This window comes from Brachycentrus maculatus, unplaced genomic scaffold (assembly GCF_059751285.1).
Source record: "Brachycentrus maculatus isolate JH-2025_06_01 unplaced genomic scaffold, ASM5975128v1 h1tg000817l, whole genome shotgun sequence".
Lineage (NCBI taxonomy): Eukaryota > Metazoa > Arthropoda > Insecta > Trichoptera > Brachycentridae > Brachycentrus > Brachycentrus maculatus.
The window spans coordinates 47,483-65,167 of NW_028281545.1; the positions used below are offsets into that span (position 1 = coordinate 47,483).

The 17,685-nt window shown below is 40.2% G+C and overlaps 1 protein-coding gene across 1 annotated transcript in view; it reads left to right on the forward strand.

The window, feature by feature from the left end:
• Positions 1–17,685, forward strand: part of Dhc98D (Dynein heavy chain at 89D) — a gene marked incomplete at its 5' end in the record, with an annotated part of 155,605 nt that overhangs the window by 44,104 nt on the left and 93,816 nt on the right. The window contains 9 exons of the mRNA XM_088275208.1: positions 189–275; positions 354–496; positions 4,370–4,548; positions 7,150–7,332; positions 7,722–7,847; positions 9,127–9,380; positions 11,451–11,639; positions 12,234–12,406; positions 13,716–13,881. Coding sequence (XP_088131334.1) covers positions 189–275; positions 354–496; positions 4,370–4,548; positions 7,150–7,332; positions 7,722–7,847; positions 9,127–9,380; positions 11,451–11,639; positions 12,234–12,406; positions 13,716–13,881 — 1,500 coding nt within the window. The remainder of the gene's footprint in view (positions 1–188; positions 276–353; positions 497–4,369; positions 4,549–7,149; positions 7,333–7,721; positions 7,848–9,126; positions 9,381–11,450; positions 11,640–12,233; positions 12,407–13,715; positions 13,882–17,685) is intronic.

Here is a 17,685-nt window from a genome sequence, read left to right on the forward strand (position 1 = left end):
TACATCAGGTGGAACATGTAGGGAAACAAGAAGGTACCAAGCAGGGCTGGGGAGCCTAGATGCTTACTAAATAATATAACAACAGCGACCCAAACGGATGACCCTTCGGCTTCAACTGGATTCTTCCACTCTTTATCAAGGGGTGTAGTCTAATAATGCACATGGCTAATTGAAATGTTTCTTTTCAGATGTTTGACAATATCAAAGCTTTAAGACTATATGTAAACAGTGAAAATCGTCCAGTCGCAACGGCAATGATATCCTGTGAAGATGAGGTAATAATCCATTTTAAATAAGTCACTTTTTTATTTTATTTATTTGGATGAGGACATGTAATTATTATTTACTTCCAGATAATGGAATTTCGCACGCTAGTATTCACAGAAGGCCGCGTTGAGGACTGGATGAATCTTGTCCTTTGGGAGATGAGGAGGACCAATAGGTACATCACCAAGAAGGCCATCTTTTACTATGGCAAGGAGTGGAAGGTTCCCAGGTATTTCTCTTCTTAATTGAATGGTTCCACATAGCCCTATTAATGATTTCTACGTAAAATTAGCAAATGCCAAACCATTTTGTCTTTGCAAACAATCTTCGCATCTTCCACGTCGATGCATCTCCTCATACATCTTCTTCTTCTTTTCCTATGTTCGCTCCCTAGGTGGAGCATATGGCCAACACGAGACGTCTCCAAGTCACTCTGTCACGCGCCATCTCCTTGGCTTCCTCCCAGGTCAGCCCGGCGTCTCGAAGTTTTGCTGAGTATAGTCGGTAAATGGTCGTCAGCGGCCTTCCGCGGCGCCGGAATCCCAGTATTCCCAGTATTCGCCTCAGGCACCTATTTTCAAAACTTGCTTGTTTCTTGCTTTGAGCTTTGGTGAGGTGCCACGACTCGCATCCGTACAGTAACACTGTTAGGATGCAGGCGATAAAGAGACGACACTTGGTTTTACATACATACCCGCTAATTATTCCGAATCCTGACGTGACCACGCCATATTTGATCATGGTTCACACTTAATCACTTAACATACTTGATCATGCCAAGTCTACCTCGGTCTTCCTGTCTGCTTCCATTTCCAAGCCTTAATCATGCCAAGTCTACCTCGGTATTCCTCTCTGCTTCCATTTCCGACCCTTGATCTAGCCAAGCCTACCTCGGTCTTCCTCTCTGCTTCCATTTTCAAGCCTAGATCGTGCCAAGTCTGCCTCGGTCTTCCTCTCTGCTTCCATTTCCAACCCTTGATCATGCCAAGTCTACCTCGATATTCGTCTCTGCTTCCATTTCCAACCCTTTGCCATGCCAAATCTACCTCGGTATTCCTCTCTGCTTCTATTTCCAACCCTTGATCATGCCAAGTCTATGGTTCCTTGATCATGGTTCATACTTAATCACTTAACATACTTGATCATGCCAAGTCTACCTCGGTCTTCCTCTCTGCTTCCATTTCCAACCCCTGATCATGCCAAATCTACCTCGGTCTTCGTCTCAGCTTCTATTTCCAAGCCTTAATCATGCCAAGTCTACCTCGGTATTCCTCTCTGCTTCCATTTCCGACCCTTTGCCATGCCAAGTCTACCTCGGTCTTCCTCTCTGCTTCCATTTCCAAGCCCTAATCATGCCAAGTCTACCTCGGTATTCCTCTCTGCTTCCATTTCCGACCCTTGATCTAGCCAAGTCTACCTCGGTCTTCCTCTCTGCTTCCATTTTCAAGCCTTGATCATGTCAAGTCTATCTCGGTCTTCCTCTCTGCTTCCATTTCCAACCATTGATCATTTCAAGTCTACCTCGGTCTTCCTCTCTGCTTCCATTTCCAACCCTTGATCATTTATTTATTTATTTATTGAACGGCTAAAGCCTTTAATAGATTTATATTATCCACTGACACTTCGTGATGGAATTGCATTTTTAATTTATTATTAGATTAAAACCAATATTTTTAGCTTTTCCACTTTTTTATTTGACCAGCGACCGGGTTTCGTCGTTACCGACATCATCAGACTGGTAAAGCCTTTAAGATTATACATATATACAGTATCTAATATAAAAATACACTAATGAATACACTAATTGAGAAACAAAAAGTCTTATAACATAAAATCATAATAAAATAACAAAAAGTAAGCACTGGTAAATACACGTCTCCTTCAAACACTTTCAGCGAGCAGCGAGAGAGAGTGAAACACGTTTAAATTTATCCATTATAACATGGAGAAGAAATGCTGAGAAAGTACAGACTTCAAGGTGGATAACAATATATTAAATAAATCTGTAATATCAAAAGCATTGGCTAACATGTGAAGCCGCGGAATCGGAGAGAACATGGCATTGTTTGCATTATGTACAAATACTGCAAATACAGATTTTTGCCTAGTACCTCTTAGACGCACGCTAAGCTTTATTTGATTAAGGAGATCAGGGCTGTCCAAAAAATTGTTAAGAATTTTATTTAACAGGACCAGATCAGTAATTACCCTTCTATAACTAAGATTTATTAATTTAAGCCGCTTCATTATGCAATTATAATCTAACTCAACAATGGGTATATTTAATTTAAAATGAATGTATCTAAGGAAGTTGTGTTGTACTCTCTCTACGCTGTCAGCCTGTATAGCATAATGAGGACACCAGACTGTGGAGCCGTATTCCAACTGCCTTCTAATTAAGGCAACATACAGGGACTTCAATGCATCAATAGATGCATCATGCCAAGTCTACCTCGGTCTTCCTCTCTGCTTCCATTTTCAACCCTTGATCATGTCAAGTCTACCTCGGTCTTCCTCTCTACTTCCATTTCCAACCCTTGATCATGCCAAGTCTACCTCGGTCTTCCTCTCTGCTTCCATTTCCAACCCTTGATCATGCCAAGTCTACCTCGGTCTTCCTCTCTGCTTCCATTTCCAACCCTTGATCATGCCAAGTCTACCTCGGTCTTCCTCTCTGCTTCCATTTCCAACCCTTGATCATGCCAAGTCTACCTCGGTCTTCCTCTCTGCTTCCATTTCCAACCCTTGATCTAGCCAAGTCTACCTCGGTCTTCCTCTCTGCTTCCATTTCCGACCCTTGATCTAGCCAAGTCTACCTCGGTCTTCGTCTCTGCTTCCATTTCCAACCCTTGATCATGCCAAGTCTACCTTGGTCTTCCTCTCTGCTTCCATTTCCGACCCTTGATCTAGCCAAGACTACCTCGGTCTTCCTCTCTGCTTCCATTTCCAACCCTTGATCTAGCCAAGTCTACCTCGGTCTTCCTCTCTGCTTCCATTTCCAACCCTTGATCATGCCAAGTCTACCTCGGTCTTCCTCTCTGCTTCCATTTCCGACCCTTGATCTAGCCAAGTCTACCTCGGTCTTTCTCTCTGCTTCCATTTCCAACTACATTCGCATCAGATTTCAACTCACCTTTCTTAAGTTTATCAAATAGTCACATGGGGAAAGAATGTACTGATACATTTATATTTTTTTCTTTTTGAAATACGATAAACTTTTTAGCAAAAAACCAAAGAGTTCACGCATATGTGGATTTGCAGAAGGCGTTATCATCTAACTGTTCCAAAATGTTCCCATTTGTTACTATTTTACACCCAGACCCACAAAAAACCATTTTCTGGCAACGAGATGAAATTTACTCTTCTTGGCCACAAAAGGGCATTAAAAATGTTGCCACCGTTCGATTAGCTGATTTAGTTTGTGATTAGAAGGAGACTAGAAGGAATATGTATTTGATTTCGCATTTTTATCCATGGTTGTGCGGTAGGATACTGAAATTATTCGGAGCATTGGTCTGTATGTTCCCGATAGTTACCTAAGACAGCGTCGGCATAGATTGTTTCACATTCCTATACACAGGACCAACCTGCCGATGGTTATGCCTGTAGGAAGAGCTACCGCTATGTTGAACAATCTCTCTCTAGTCTCAATCCTGCGGATTGGTCTGAAGCAACAGATGACATATCTTTCGCCATTCTCGCCTATTTTCAGAAGTCCTCTTCAGCTCCCCATATTTCAAGCAGCCCATGTCTTCGTATAAGTCGCTTAGGTATTCGCGGCGTGGGAGTCCTCTGGTGTTTATTCCCTCAATCGTCCCCTCTATTATTTGGTGCAGGAAACCCTCTTGTCTTAGCACGTGGCCGATCCATTCGGCGCGTCTTTTGGAGATAATCGCGTTAATAGTTGAACAATATCACAGATATTGATCTGTTCCATGTGTCTGAAGGAGTATTCTGAAGCGGGATTCTTCTACATCTTTAACAAGAGTCTTCTTGCATACTTTGTAGTTTATGTTTTTTATGTATTAGCCTTAAATGTAAGTTTGTAATGTAAATATTAATTTTTGAATAAATTGAATTGAATAAATGATATACTCATCAGGTCTGAGTGGATCCTCAAGTATCTGGGCATGGTGTGTCTGGTGGGCAACGCCGTGTGGTGGACCGCGGAGACGGAGGAGACCTTCGACCGCATCAAGAAGGGCAACAAGCGCGCCATGAAGGAGCACCTGCAGCAGCAGAACGAGCAGCTCGCGGAGCTGGTCGTCAGGGTCAGGACAGGCGAGTACACACCCGAGCCGGCTCTGCATTCTCCCTCACAAGACAGGCCCGCATCGCCTAGTCCAAAACATATGTAGGATATTCTACGAGACGGAGCACATGGCCTAGCCGACTAAATCTTCTTTCCTAGATGATTAAAACAAATATTCAGGGTTTTTTTTTTACTTATATCTCTAAACAGAATATGGATAATACTGACATCTCAACATAGAATATGGACAACATTTTGAGTGTGTCCAAATACTTGTTCACAAAATCTGGATTATCTCCAATTACAGGAGTTATTTTCATATTATTTTTTAACATCTCATCAAAAATGAAGAAGAATATGGAAGTCTGGGCATTTACGGGGCTGACAACCGTCATAGGCTGGTTTAAGTGATCACTTTACACACGTGTAACATTCACCAATTCTACCCATTATTGACAACCACATTACTCAAATTCTTGGAAGCTCTATGTAAATGAACCAATTTAGAAACCTTGTTCTTGAATCACTAGAACTTCACTAGAGACATCTATTGGTGAGATGTAAAGAAGCTTTTTCTTACAAGTCTACCTCGGTCTTTCTCTCTGCTTCCATTTCCAACTACATTCGCATCAGATTTCAACTCACCTTTCTTAAGTTTATCAAATAGTCACATGGGAAAAGAATGTACTGATACATATATATTTTTTTCTTTTTGAAATACGATAAAGTTTTCAGCAAAAAACCAAAGAGTTCACGCATATGTGGATTTGCAGAAGGCGTTATCATCTAACTGTTCCAAAATGTTCCCATTTGTTACTATTTTACACCCAGACCCACAAAAAACCATTTTCTGGCAACGAGATGAAATTTACTCTTATTATGGCCACAAAAGAGCATTAAAAATGTTGTCACCGTTCGATTAGCTGATTTAGTTTGTGATTAGAAGGAGACTAGAAGGAATATGTATTTGATTTCGCATTTTTATCCATGGTTGTGCGGTATGATACTACACATTCACCAATTCTACCCATTATTGACAACCACATTACTCAAATTCTTGGAAGCTCTATGTAAATAAACCAATTTAGAAACCTTGTTCTTGAATCACTAGAACTTCACTAGAGACATCTATTGGTGAGATGTAAAGAAGCTTTTTATTAAGAAACTCTTATATAAATATGTGAGGTCCGAATCCTGGATTATAATATAAGAGTTTCTGCATAATAAAAAGCTTCTTTACATCTCACCAATAGATGTCTCTAGTGAAGTTCTAGTGATTCATGAACAAGGTTTCTAAATTGGTTCATATATATAGAACTTCCAAGAATTTGAGTAGTGTAATTGTCAATAATGGGTAGAATTGGTGAATGTTACACGTGTGTAAAGTGATCACTTAAACCAGTCTATGACGGTCGTCAGCCCCGTAAATGCCCAGACTTCCATATTCTTCTTCATCTTTGATGAGATGTCAAAAAATAATAGAATATAGAAGTCAACTACAGATGTCGCCAACAAAGTAGCATATGATGGATCTTTTTAATTGAATAATAAAAACAACTTCCAATATTTCTATAGAGTGTTAGCCAATCATAGTCAGTAAAACAGTGAACGTTACAAAATTTAAAGTGATCCCAGCCAACTGCAGGTTGTTAGCCCAGACATCAATATTTTTCTTCATCTTTGTTGAGATATCAATAAAAAAATCTTCATCTGTGTTGACATATCGCTCACTCCTTTCAAGAACGTCATAAATCAAAAAACTTGTTTTTTCAGGACAACGTTTTTAAAGTTTGAAAATATAATACAATGTGTTAAAAATAAATATCAAGCCACTTATTGAACTTTTTATTGTGCAACACATCTTTTTAGATAAAACCTGAAGGTTTTTTCTCCATTTGAAAAATATTTAGAATATTTAAAAAAGTAATAAAACCGTACCTTTTATTCAAAATGCAAAAACAACACTTTCTGCCCTGTAGCGGGTAAATATTAAGTTAAAAATAGACCGCTTTTTCTGGGATATAGTACATTTTCTGGGCATTCCGAAAACATGCACAGCTGAAAATTTACGATTTTTGATTTATGATGTTCTTGAAAGGAGTGAGCGATATGTTTACTCACTCCATATTTTTTTGTAATCTTAAAAATAATATTGAAGAAAATTTTCCCTTTTTTATTTTTATAATTTCAAATTGTGAATGAAAATTATAAAAAGCACAATCAGTCGGTACTGGGAGATCTACGTACTTATATATCAGCACGTTTATTTGTTGTCTGCTAGCGACATGTTATTTCTTTCACTCATGAAATGTGTTACTACCATAAGGAGAGAGCGAGACAATTAGATTACTCCGCTTTCGTTTGATCCGATTACCGGCCTCTTGTTTATCATCTCGCTCAGTCAGCGTTTGGCAGCACGTTGGAGAGGACCTGGAATCTGTGACTCAGCTGGCAGCTTGTTGGTACCTGCTGCGAGCTGCGTACTATAATTTCCATACAAATATGAGCTGGGGTCTTTTGGTACCCCGCTTCAAATCACATGTAATTTTTGGACGATCATTATGGGAAAGATATTTTGGTATTGGCATTATTTACTTCATTCAGTAAAAACTTGTATCATTTTCCTTCAGATCTGACGCCAAACGACCGCACCAAGTTCAAAACCATAACAACGATCGACGTTCACGCACGCGACATCATCGAGGGCTTCGTGAGGGACAACATAACGGGGCGGCAGGAGTTTGAGTGGGAGAGCCAATTGAGATTTTACTGGATGAGACTACCTGATAATCTGCAAGTCCAACAATGCACCGGTGAGTCTTCTTCTTAGACTTGTCAAGGTACAAATGTGTGGCTTTCTATCCTGTCTTCTTACCTCATTGGAGAAACGGGTCAATATAGTGGTGATGCAAAAGTGTTTTGACAAAATGGTGATTATGTAGAAAAATAAAATAGGTTTTAATCTTTAAATGATGTGAAATGCTGAGGAAAACAATAAAGCTGTATATTTTAAAAAAACATGGGAACTTATTTTACGAATGACCCTCGTAAATATATTGCCCACTCCCCAGTCCTTCATTTTGTATCTTAGGGCCTCTAGTATTCCCCAGAATACCTCTCCAGCGCCCACCAGGGAACGGTATTGCCCTCTTTGTGAAATAATGCTCTTACATGCTGAAATGTATTTTTTATGCTGTTTTAGGCACTTTTGACTACGGATATGAGTACATGGGTCTCAATGGGCGCCTCGTGGTGACTCCCCTCACTGACAGAATATACCTCACTATCACACAGGCCCTCACCATGCAGCTTGGTGGCGCGCCGGCTGGTAAGTGGCCTAGTATAGGAGTACACAGTACACGATACACTCCATGGGCGCCTTGTGGCAACTCTACTCACTGATAAGTTCTTCTTCCCTGCACTATCCCAACTTATCGTCTTTGTAGACTGTTTTTTTATGAGGTCAAGGGATCTTGCATACCTTATGTCATGTCAACCATATTAGGTTTATTGTAGACTAGTAGGGTCAGCTCTCCTCATCATCAGGTTGTAGGTCCTTCTTTTAAATAAATGTCACCTAGGTCATGCCTTCGAATCATATTATCTTTCTGTAGCATCCATGAATTTTTCGGTCTTCATCTAGATGTCTTTCGAGGAAGATCCATGGTGATCACCTGGTTTATAATTTGTTCAGGTTCTCTGCGTCCTATGTGCCCATACCATCTCAACTGCCTTTCCTCTACCTTACTATTGATATCAGCTTCCACGAATGCGTGAACTCATATTTTATTTCTAAGGCACATTCCAGCTGACCATGTAAGCCATTTCTTTTCTCTACCTTACTATTGATATCAGCTTCCACGAAGGCGTGAACTCTATATTTTATCTCTAAAGGACACTCCAGCTGACCATTTAAGCATTCGCATTTCAACAGTTTCTAGTTGCCTAGAGTAGGTGTTATACATCGTCCAGCACTCAGAACCATAGAGGAGTGCGAGTCTGACAATGAGTTTGGTAGACTTTTCCCTTTAACTTGGCTGGCGTTTTTGGGTCACAAAGGATCGTCACAGATGGGAACTTCATCCATCCAACATTAATTCTATGCAATACATCAGCTGCACACCCTCCACCTTTATGTATCGGTGACCCTAGATATTTAACCCTTTCAACTCTGACCATTTTTTCTCATAACTAATCAGCTACTCTGATCAAAAAAATGCGACATTTTTCTACCATTAAAATAAATATTTTCGTTCCCTTATTTCGGGACACTCTGTCTGGCAATTTGTATGACCATGTTAATTAAGATTAACTGTATTTATCTGAAATATTTTTTGGTAGAATATACTTGGGTGATAAGAGAAATCAGTTATTAAAGTTATACCTGCGCCGGGCCAGACATTGTGGCCCACGGAGCTGCCTACTAGAATCATACGGGCCAGAATGTCTGGCCTACAGAGTGGTAAGAGTTAAAGGAGTCGCAGTTTGGTATTGTTTCATATTGGTCATTCAATTATATTATAATACAGAAATGGATACAATTTGTATCCGGAGTCACAAGTTCTCAATCGTTTTGGTTGAATGGCTCTATTAACTTTCTTAACCAGGTCCGGCCGGCACGGGCAAGACGGAGACCACCAAGGACCTGGCCAAGGCCATGGCGCTGCTGTGCGTGGTGACCAACTGCGGGGAAGGCATGGACTTCCGCGCCGTCGGGCAGATCCTGGCCGGGCTGTGCCCGTGCGGCGCGTGGGGCTGCTTCGACGAGTTCAACCGCATCGACGTCTCCGTGCTCAGCGTCATCTCCACGCAGCTGCAGACCATCAGGAACGCGCTGCTTATGAAGCTCAAGCGATTCACGGTGTGGCATACTTACTCTCCAACCTAGCTACACTCCTATTCATACCTCATCATAGATGAAAAAGACTAAAAAGTCATTTTATTATCAAAAATTATTTTGTCCGCCTCCGTAGTGTAACGGTCAGCACGCTCGGCTACCGTTCTAGAGGTCCCGGGTTCGATTCCCAAGGGGGGTAAAATAATTATAAGTGATTTTTTCACTGTCATATTTATTCAATACTACCCTGGACTGGTACCTGAAGCGGAGGGCTGATCACCTTTTCTTCATGTGTAAACGATCAAGATAACACTGCGTTTATATGACGCAGTGCCCTATGCACCATTGGGGTGCGGATAAGGGTTTTTATTATTTTATATGACCGGTTGGTGACTTAACCAAGATTTGCGAAGAATGATTCGGACACACTCAAAATATTGTGAACGCTTAAAATATTATTTTTATTTTTTTAGATTGGAGTTGCATTTATTATTTACCTTGCATATTACGTACAAGGTTTATAGATCATTGAGTGGACTTTTGTTACTTCTGACTTTTTTTAAATATATTTTATTTTAATCTGTGTTGGGAACGGGAGGGATAATCTAGTGTGGGCCAATCAGGAACTTGTCAGCATTTGCTCATTGCTGGGAGGAAACTACGTTGCACTCCTCAGGAGAAGGTGGACTGGTGACTGTCATCAGCAGACCTTCCGTTCCACTAGAAAAAGGTTCGACAATTTGTGTCCTAGCTTGGTTTACGGTACCAATGTCCTTCACAATTTTTATCATGTATGATACCAATTGTGAATTACATAATCAATAACTGGTCAAAATATACTTACTTACTTATAACCCTTATCCGCACCCAATGGTGCATAGGGCACTGCATCGAATTGATGCAGTGTTATCTTGATCATTGCTTACATTAAGGCAAGGTGATCACTCTTGCGCTTCAGGAACCAGTCCAGGGTAATATTAAATCAATATTACAGTGTAAAATCACTAATATTTATTTTCACCCCCTCTGGGAATCGAACCCGGGACCTCCAGCACGGTAGCTAAACACGCTCACCATTACACCACGCAGGCGGTCAAAATATAAGGCAATTGCAAATTTAAAATGTCGCATCCAGGTGTCTCCTAGTTTGTCAAATAATTCAGAAAGAATCATACATATTTTTCATAGAAGACTGCTAATTAAAAAAAAAAACTTACTCAACTCGACCACAGATGGTGCCTAGAACTGGCATGTGAAAGAAGGTATCAATTGAAGCATAAATATACCTTCCGAAATTTGAGACCATCAGTCATCAGTGAATATTACATTTATACAAATTGTCCACTTCCGTAGTGTAGTGGTCAGCGCGTTTGGCTACCGTGCTGGAGGTCCCGGGTTCGATTCCCAGGGGGGTCAAAATAAATATGGATGATTTTCACTGTCATATTTATTAAATGTCACCCTGGACTAGTACAAGAAGCACAGGGCTGATCACCTTGTCTTCATGTAATTAACAAGCTACCGCTGTGTTGAGCAATATCTCATTGGATATTGATCTGTTCCATGTGTCTGAAGGAGTTTTCCGAAGCGGGATTCTTCTACACCTTTAGCAATACGGCTGTCCAAACTCAAAACACAGTAAGGGACATTTTTTTGTAGTCCATTTTTTTGCATTTTTGGACTAAGTAGATTCTACTTAGTCCAAAAATGCAAAAAAAACGTACTACAAAAAAATGTCTCTTACTGTGTTTTAAGTTTGGACAGCCGAATAGTTCTTGCATATATTTTTTTTAATGTATACGATTTAAATTTTTTATAGTTTGTAATGTTTATATTAATTAAAATAAATAAATTAAATTAAATTGAATTGAACAATCAAGATAACACTGCGTTGCTACGATGCAGTGCCCTATGCACCATTGGGTGCTGCGGATAAGGGTTTAAAAAAAAGATCACTGAAACCATCCTATGACGTAAACCCTGTAAATACTCAGACTTACATTTTCTTCTTTATCTTTGTCGTGAAATCAAATAAAATTTATATTTAAAATGGTTGATCTTATAACTAAAGCGGTAGTATTATGGTTTTCACAGTTTGAAGGGCAGGAGATAGACATGGACGATAAAGTAGGAATCTTCATCACCATGAACCCGGGATACGCTGGGCGCACGGAGCTGCCCGAGTCGGTGAAGGCCCTCTTCCGGCCCGTGATGTGCATCAAACCCGACCTGGAGATGATCTGCCAGATATCTCTCTTCTCAGACGGCTTCCTGGAGGCCAAGGTTAGTCTTTTACTGCTCCCGACAACTATTTACGGTAGTATCTATATGCGTAAAACAAATTTATGAGTCGATTGTAATTGGAAAAAGGAGCAGAGGAAGACCGCGAAAAACATGGCACGATCAGGTATGCCAAATACTTGAAAGTGGTCAGGTTAGGAGTCTTAATAATCTGCGTGTATGTATGAAACGACTAGTTGTGATCGGTAGCCTGGAGGGAAAGAGAGGGAGAGGAAGATCCCCCACACGATGGACCGATCAAATTAAGGCAGCAGCAGGCACCTCTGTGGTTGGAGCGCTACGTGCAGCGCAGTCAAGGGATAACTGGAGAAGAGTCATTGCTTCTGCAAGGGTCACAACCCTCAGCAATGAGGAATAAGACGGAGAAGAAGAATGTATGAGGAGATGCATGAACGTGGAAGAGGCAAGGAATGTTGCAAAGACAGAGTGGTGTGGCGTTCTATTCTCTCTGCCTACCCCTAATAGGATGCAAGATCCCTTGACCTCAAAAAAAAAGTTACATGAGAATGTGTTGATATTTTTTTGTTGGTGTCGCTACAATTTGACAAAGTATCTATTTTAATATTCTCTGTTCAGGTTCTGGCAAAAAAGATGACAGTCTTGTACAAGGTGGCCCAGGAGCAGCTGTCGAAGCAGTCCCACTACGACTGGGGCCTCCGCGCCCTCACCGCCGTGCTCAGGATGGCCGGCAAGCTGAAGAGGGCCACCCCCGACCTGCCGGAGAGCGTGGTGCTCATGAGGGCTCTGCGGTGAGTCGCCGACGCCAAACTGGGAGTGTCCCTCTTGTGCCAACCCTCATGTATGGAAGTGAAGCGTGCAGAGTGCTTGCAGTCAAAATGCAATCTATTAGACCATTGGTCGGCAAAGTCTGGCTTCTCTGTGACCTTTTAATTCAAAAACATACTTGAAAACATATTTTAGTTTTGACGCCTACCACATTGGGATGGCCTGTTAAGGCACCGAGCGGCAGGCTTCCGAGAGAGGCTGATGAAGAGCTCCAATCTCATCATAAAGCCGCTTGTGGAGCACAGATGGGGCTGCACTGGAGCACAGTGCTGCCGCATGTCCAGCCAGCGAGCTAATCTTCATCTACATCTCTCCAAATTTTCTTTTTTTTCTTTCGCCGTTTCTTTTCATTATTTTCATATTTATTTGTTTATTATTTTAATTTCATTTTATAAAAAAAAATGTTGTAAAACAAATATGGCTGACTAAGTATTGCTCCCACCACTTAGTCAAGCTGGAATAAAGATTATTATTAATTGCGGCTCCGGCACAAATATTCGCGAGAAGGCTCTTTGACTCTTCATATTAAAACCAAACTGAGAAATTGTTTTATTGATGAGAACCTGGAAATGTGTAAAAAAATAAAAATAATAATAAAACCCTTATCCACACCCAATGGTGCATAGGGCACTGCTTCATTTAAACGCAGTGTTATCTTGATCGTTTACACATGAAGGAAAGGTGATCAGCCCTCCACTTCAGGTACCAGTCCAGGGTAATATTGAATCAATAATACTGTGAAAAAATCACTTATATTTACTCCCAGCTGTCTCTTCACCTTTTTGGAGGTCTTTCTGTCCGCCTCCGTAGTGTAATGGTCAGCACGCTCAGCTACCGTTCTGGAGGTCCCGGGTTCAATTCCCAGGGGGGGGGTCAAATAAATAAAAGTAATTTTTTCACTCTATTTATTGAATACTACCCTGGACTGGTACCTGAAGCGGAGGGCTGATCACCTTTCTTTCATGTGTTAACTATCAAGACAACACTGTGTTTATATAATGCAATGCCTTATGCACCATTGGGGTGCGTGTGTTTATATAAGGGTTTGAATGAATAATAAAAAAATGTATCAAGAGTGTATGAAAGTGGAAGAGGCAAAGATTGTTTGCAAGGACAGAGTGGTGTGGCATTCTATTTTCTCTGCCCCTGCGGCTACTTTGAGAAGTATGGTCGTCAATCAAGGGTAAAATGGTGTTTGTTACACGTGTGTAAAGTAATTACTCAAACCAGCCAATGACTCTATTAATGAATGGTATATTCTCCCTTGTTTAGTGACATGAACCACCCAAAGTTTGTGTTCGATGATGTCCCCCTCTTCTTGGGCCTGATCAAGGACCTGTTCCCCGGTCTGGAGTGTCCTCGAGTCGGTTATCCTGACTTCAACGCCGCGGTGGAGTTTGTGCTGACGGACAAGGCCTACATCCTGCTGCCTCATCAGGTAATGCTAATACTTATTTTATTTTTATTTTTTATTTATTTATTTGGGATTTTTACAGCTATAACAATACAATATACAGTAACATTTAATAAATCTACGGCCAATTACAAAAATCCACCGATAATGTTATTCTTATAATTGTGTGTGTGTGTGTATGTGTAAGTAAGAGGGTGCGTATGTGTGTATCAGTGAATCATACATGAGTAATGAAAATATGGAAAGAAGGAAAGAGGAGGCAGGAGAGGCTTTGAGAAGAATAAACAGAACAAAAATATTTTATTAAAATGGTAAATACAGTGATCAATGTACCAGCACACTACCCTCAACAAGTATTGTCGTCAGTGCGTAGCGATTTTCAATTCAATTCAATTTCAATTCAATTTATTTAATAAAAAAATAATATATACATTACAAACAATATTCAAGGCGTATATATTTTAATAAAAGTAAGCAATAAGACTTAAAGGTGTAGAAGAATCCCGCTTCGGAAAACTCCTTCGGACACATGGATCAGATCAATATCCAATGTGATATTGTTCAACATAGCGGTAGCTCTTCCTACAGGCATAACCATCGGCAGGTTGGTCCTGTGTATAGGAATGTGAAACAATCTATGCCGACGCTGTCTTAGGTAACTATCGGGAACATACAGACCAATGCTCCGGATAATTTCAGGATTATCGATCATACCGCGCAACAATCGATAAAAATGCGTAATCAAATACACATTTCTTCTAGTCTCTAAACTATTGTAGCCAAGCATACCCTGGAGAAACTGGGTCGGGTAGAGCCGAGGATAATAGCCGTACTCTCTCATGTAGAGATACCTCAAAAACTTCTTTTGGACTTTCTCTACCATAAGAGAGTACTTAAGCTCGTGTGGCCCCCAGATCATGGAGCCACTCTCGAGTCTACTTCGCACCAAGGAGTTATAAAGAGTTCTCAGCACGCGGGTATTTTGGAAAACCCTGGCAGTACGCAGAACAAATCCTAGCATTTTCAATGCATTGCCACTGACTGCCTCTATATGATCGTGAAATGTCAGGGTGCTCACAAATCTAACGCCCAGATCCCTAACATTCGACATCCCTAACAGCGATGGCAATGTATTATTTATAGTACCTATTCCATGTAAGTATTAACATACATCATACAACAAACAGAGATTGTAAACAGTAGGCTTGTTGAATAAACGTTGACGATTAATTATTTACCTAATTTCTCGCTTATGTCTGTTTTTATGGATTTAGTGCTTTTTCCAAAATATTCCCCAAGCCGAGACAGAGAATTAATAGAATTATCTTTTTTTATCATACAAGACCTTCTCCATAACTCCATTCCAACTTATCTCTTTGTAGGCTATTCGAGTTGACTCTCTTTGTCCTCAGGTTGTAGGTCCTTCCTTTTAACTTTTCGGACCCTTTCCTTGGAAGAAATTGTTTTCCTCTGCTTCATTTGCTTGCCCCTAGAATCCCGCAAGCTGGCCCTAGCCTATGACGGTCGTCAGCCCCGTAAATGCCCAGACTTCCATATTCTTCTTCATCTTTGATGAGATGTCAAAAATAATATGAAAATAACTCCTGTAATTGGAGATAATCCAGATTTTGTGAACAAGTATTTGGACACACTCAAAATGTTGTAAGTAGATTCTACATAGTCCAAAAATGCAAAAAAAATCTACTACAAAAAAATGTCCCTTGCTGTGTTTTAAGTTTGGACAGCCGAGCACTGGTCGCGCTTTACCGAAAGGGTTGAGTATAAACTCTGCCTACTCATGTATAAATCAATGCTCAATATGGCCCCAGAGTATCTAAAAGAGCTGTGCATTCAAGACGAATTGGTTGATGGACATCTTGCACTTTGATCAGCCACAACTGCTATGGATAAAGTAATCTTCTTCTTCTTCCCATGTTTGCTCCCTAGGTGGAGCATATTGCCAACACGAGACGTCTCCAAGTCACTATGTCACGCGCCATCTCCTTAGCTTCCTCCCAGGTCAGTCCAGCGTCTCGAAGTTCCGCTGAGTATAGTCGGTGAATGGTCGTCAGCGGTCTTCCGGGGCGCCGAAATCCTCGGGGTTGGAAGAAGGGACATGAGAGGTTGATGCTCTCAGGTAGCATTCTAAGGACATGTCCCAACCATGTCCACCTTCTCCTTTTTAGGACTTCCAGTATGAGGGGCTGTTGAGTTCTTTTCCTCACATCGTCATTCCTGACGAAGTCATACCACTTTATACCCAGTATTCGCCTCAGGCACCTATTTTCAAAACTTGCTAGTTTTTTGTAATAATTTAAAAGTAATCTTACTAGCTTATAACCAGCACACTAAATTTGGCAAGCGTGCCTTTGCTGTTGTAGGACTAATGTGTGGAATGCTCTTCCACCAGTATTTAGAAACAGTGACAGCGAGATGTTCTTTAGAAAAAAAAACTAATAACGCATTTCTTTGCCAAATCATTTCCTTAATCCCCTTTCCCCTGATCAAATCACAGTGAAGCGCCTGTTAAGGTATTTTTTTTAATATATTTTTTTTCTTAAAGAAAAAGAGAAGTATCATTGTTTTTATTATTAAACAAATATTTCAATTTCATATTATTTTTTGACATCTCATCAAAGATGAAGAAGAATATGGAAGTCTGGGCATTTACGGGGCTGACCGACATTGGCTGGTTTAAGTTCTATTCAATCCTACCCATTATTGACTACCAAACTTCTCAAATTCTTGGAAGTTCTATATATGTGAACCAATTTCGAAACATTGCTCTTGAATCACTAAAACTTCACTAGAGACATCTATTGGTGAGATGAAAAGAAGCTTTTTATTGAGCAGAAACTCTTTTATTAGTATGTGAGGTCCGAATTCTGGATTATAAAACACACACATGAGAAACGCCAGAAAATAACATTTTCATTTTTATCATTTTAGCTTATTATTTGACCAGATAATTTATTCAAATAACTCCTGTAATTGGAGATAATCCAGATTTTGTGAACAAGTATTTGGACACACTCAAAATGTTGTAAATTTCAATCTCATACTATTTCTGTGAGCCTAAGCGGCTCATTATTAGAAACAGGTATCAAATTGTGGTAGAGTGGGTTCGAACCGAGAAACTCTGGAACACATGGAACAGATCAATGTCCAATGAGATATTGTTCAATAACCGTCATAGGCTGGTTTTTCTTGGAAGTTCTATATATATATGAACCAATTTTGAAACACGGGTTCGAACCGAGAAACTCTGGAACACATGGAACAGATCAATATCCAATGAGATATTGTTCAAAAACCGTCATAGGCTGGTTTTTCTGGGAAGTTCTATATATATATAAACCAATTTTGAAACATTGTTCTTGAATCACTAGAACTTCACTAGAGACATCTATTGGTGAGATGAAAAGAAGCCTAAGCGGCTCATTATTAGAAATAGGTATCAAATTGTGGTAGAGTCGGTTCGAACCGAGAAACTCTGACTTAAGAGACCGCGACACTAACAACGGGACCACAACCTGACACACGACATTTAAAAAATATATATTTATTCAGGAATTGTACAGCTTTACATTTAAAAAAAAGGATGTAATAAAAAATAGTTTTTATTACTTACTTATAACCCTTATCCGCACCCAATGGTGCATAAGGCACTGCATCAAATTGACGCAGTGTTATCTTGATCATTACTTACATGAAGGCAAGGTGATCACTCTTGCGCTTCAGGAACCAGTCCAGGGTAATATTAAATAAATATTGCAGCGTAAAAATCACTAATATCTATTTTCACCCCCCTGGGAATCGAACCTGGGA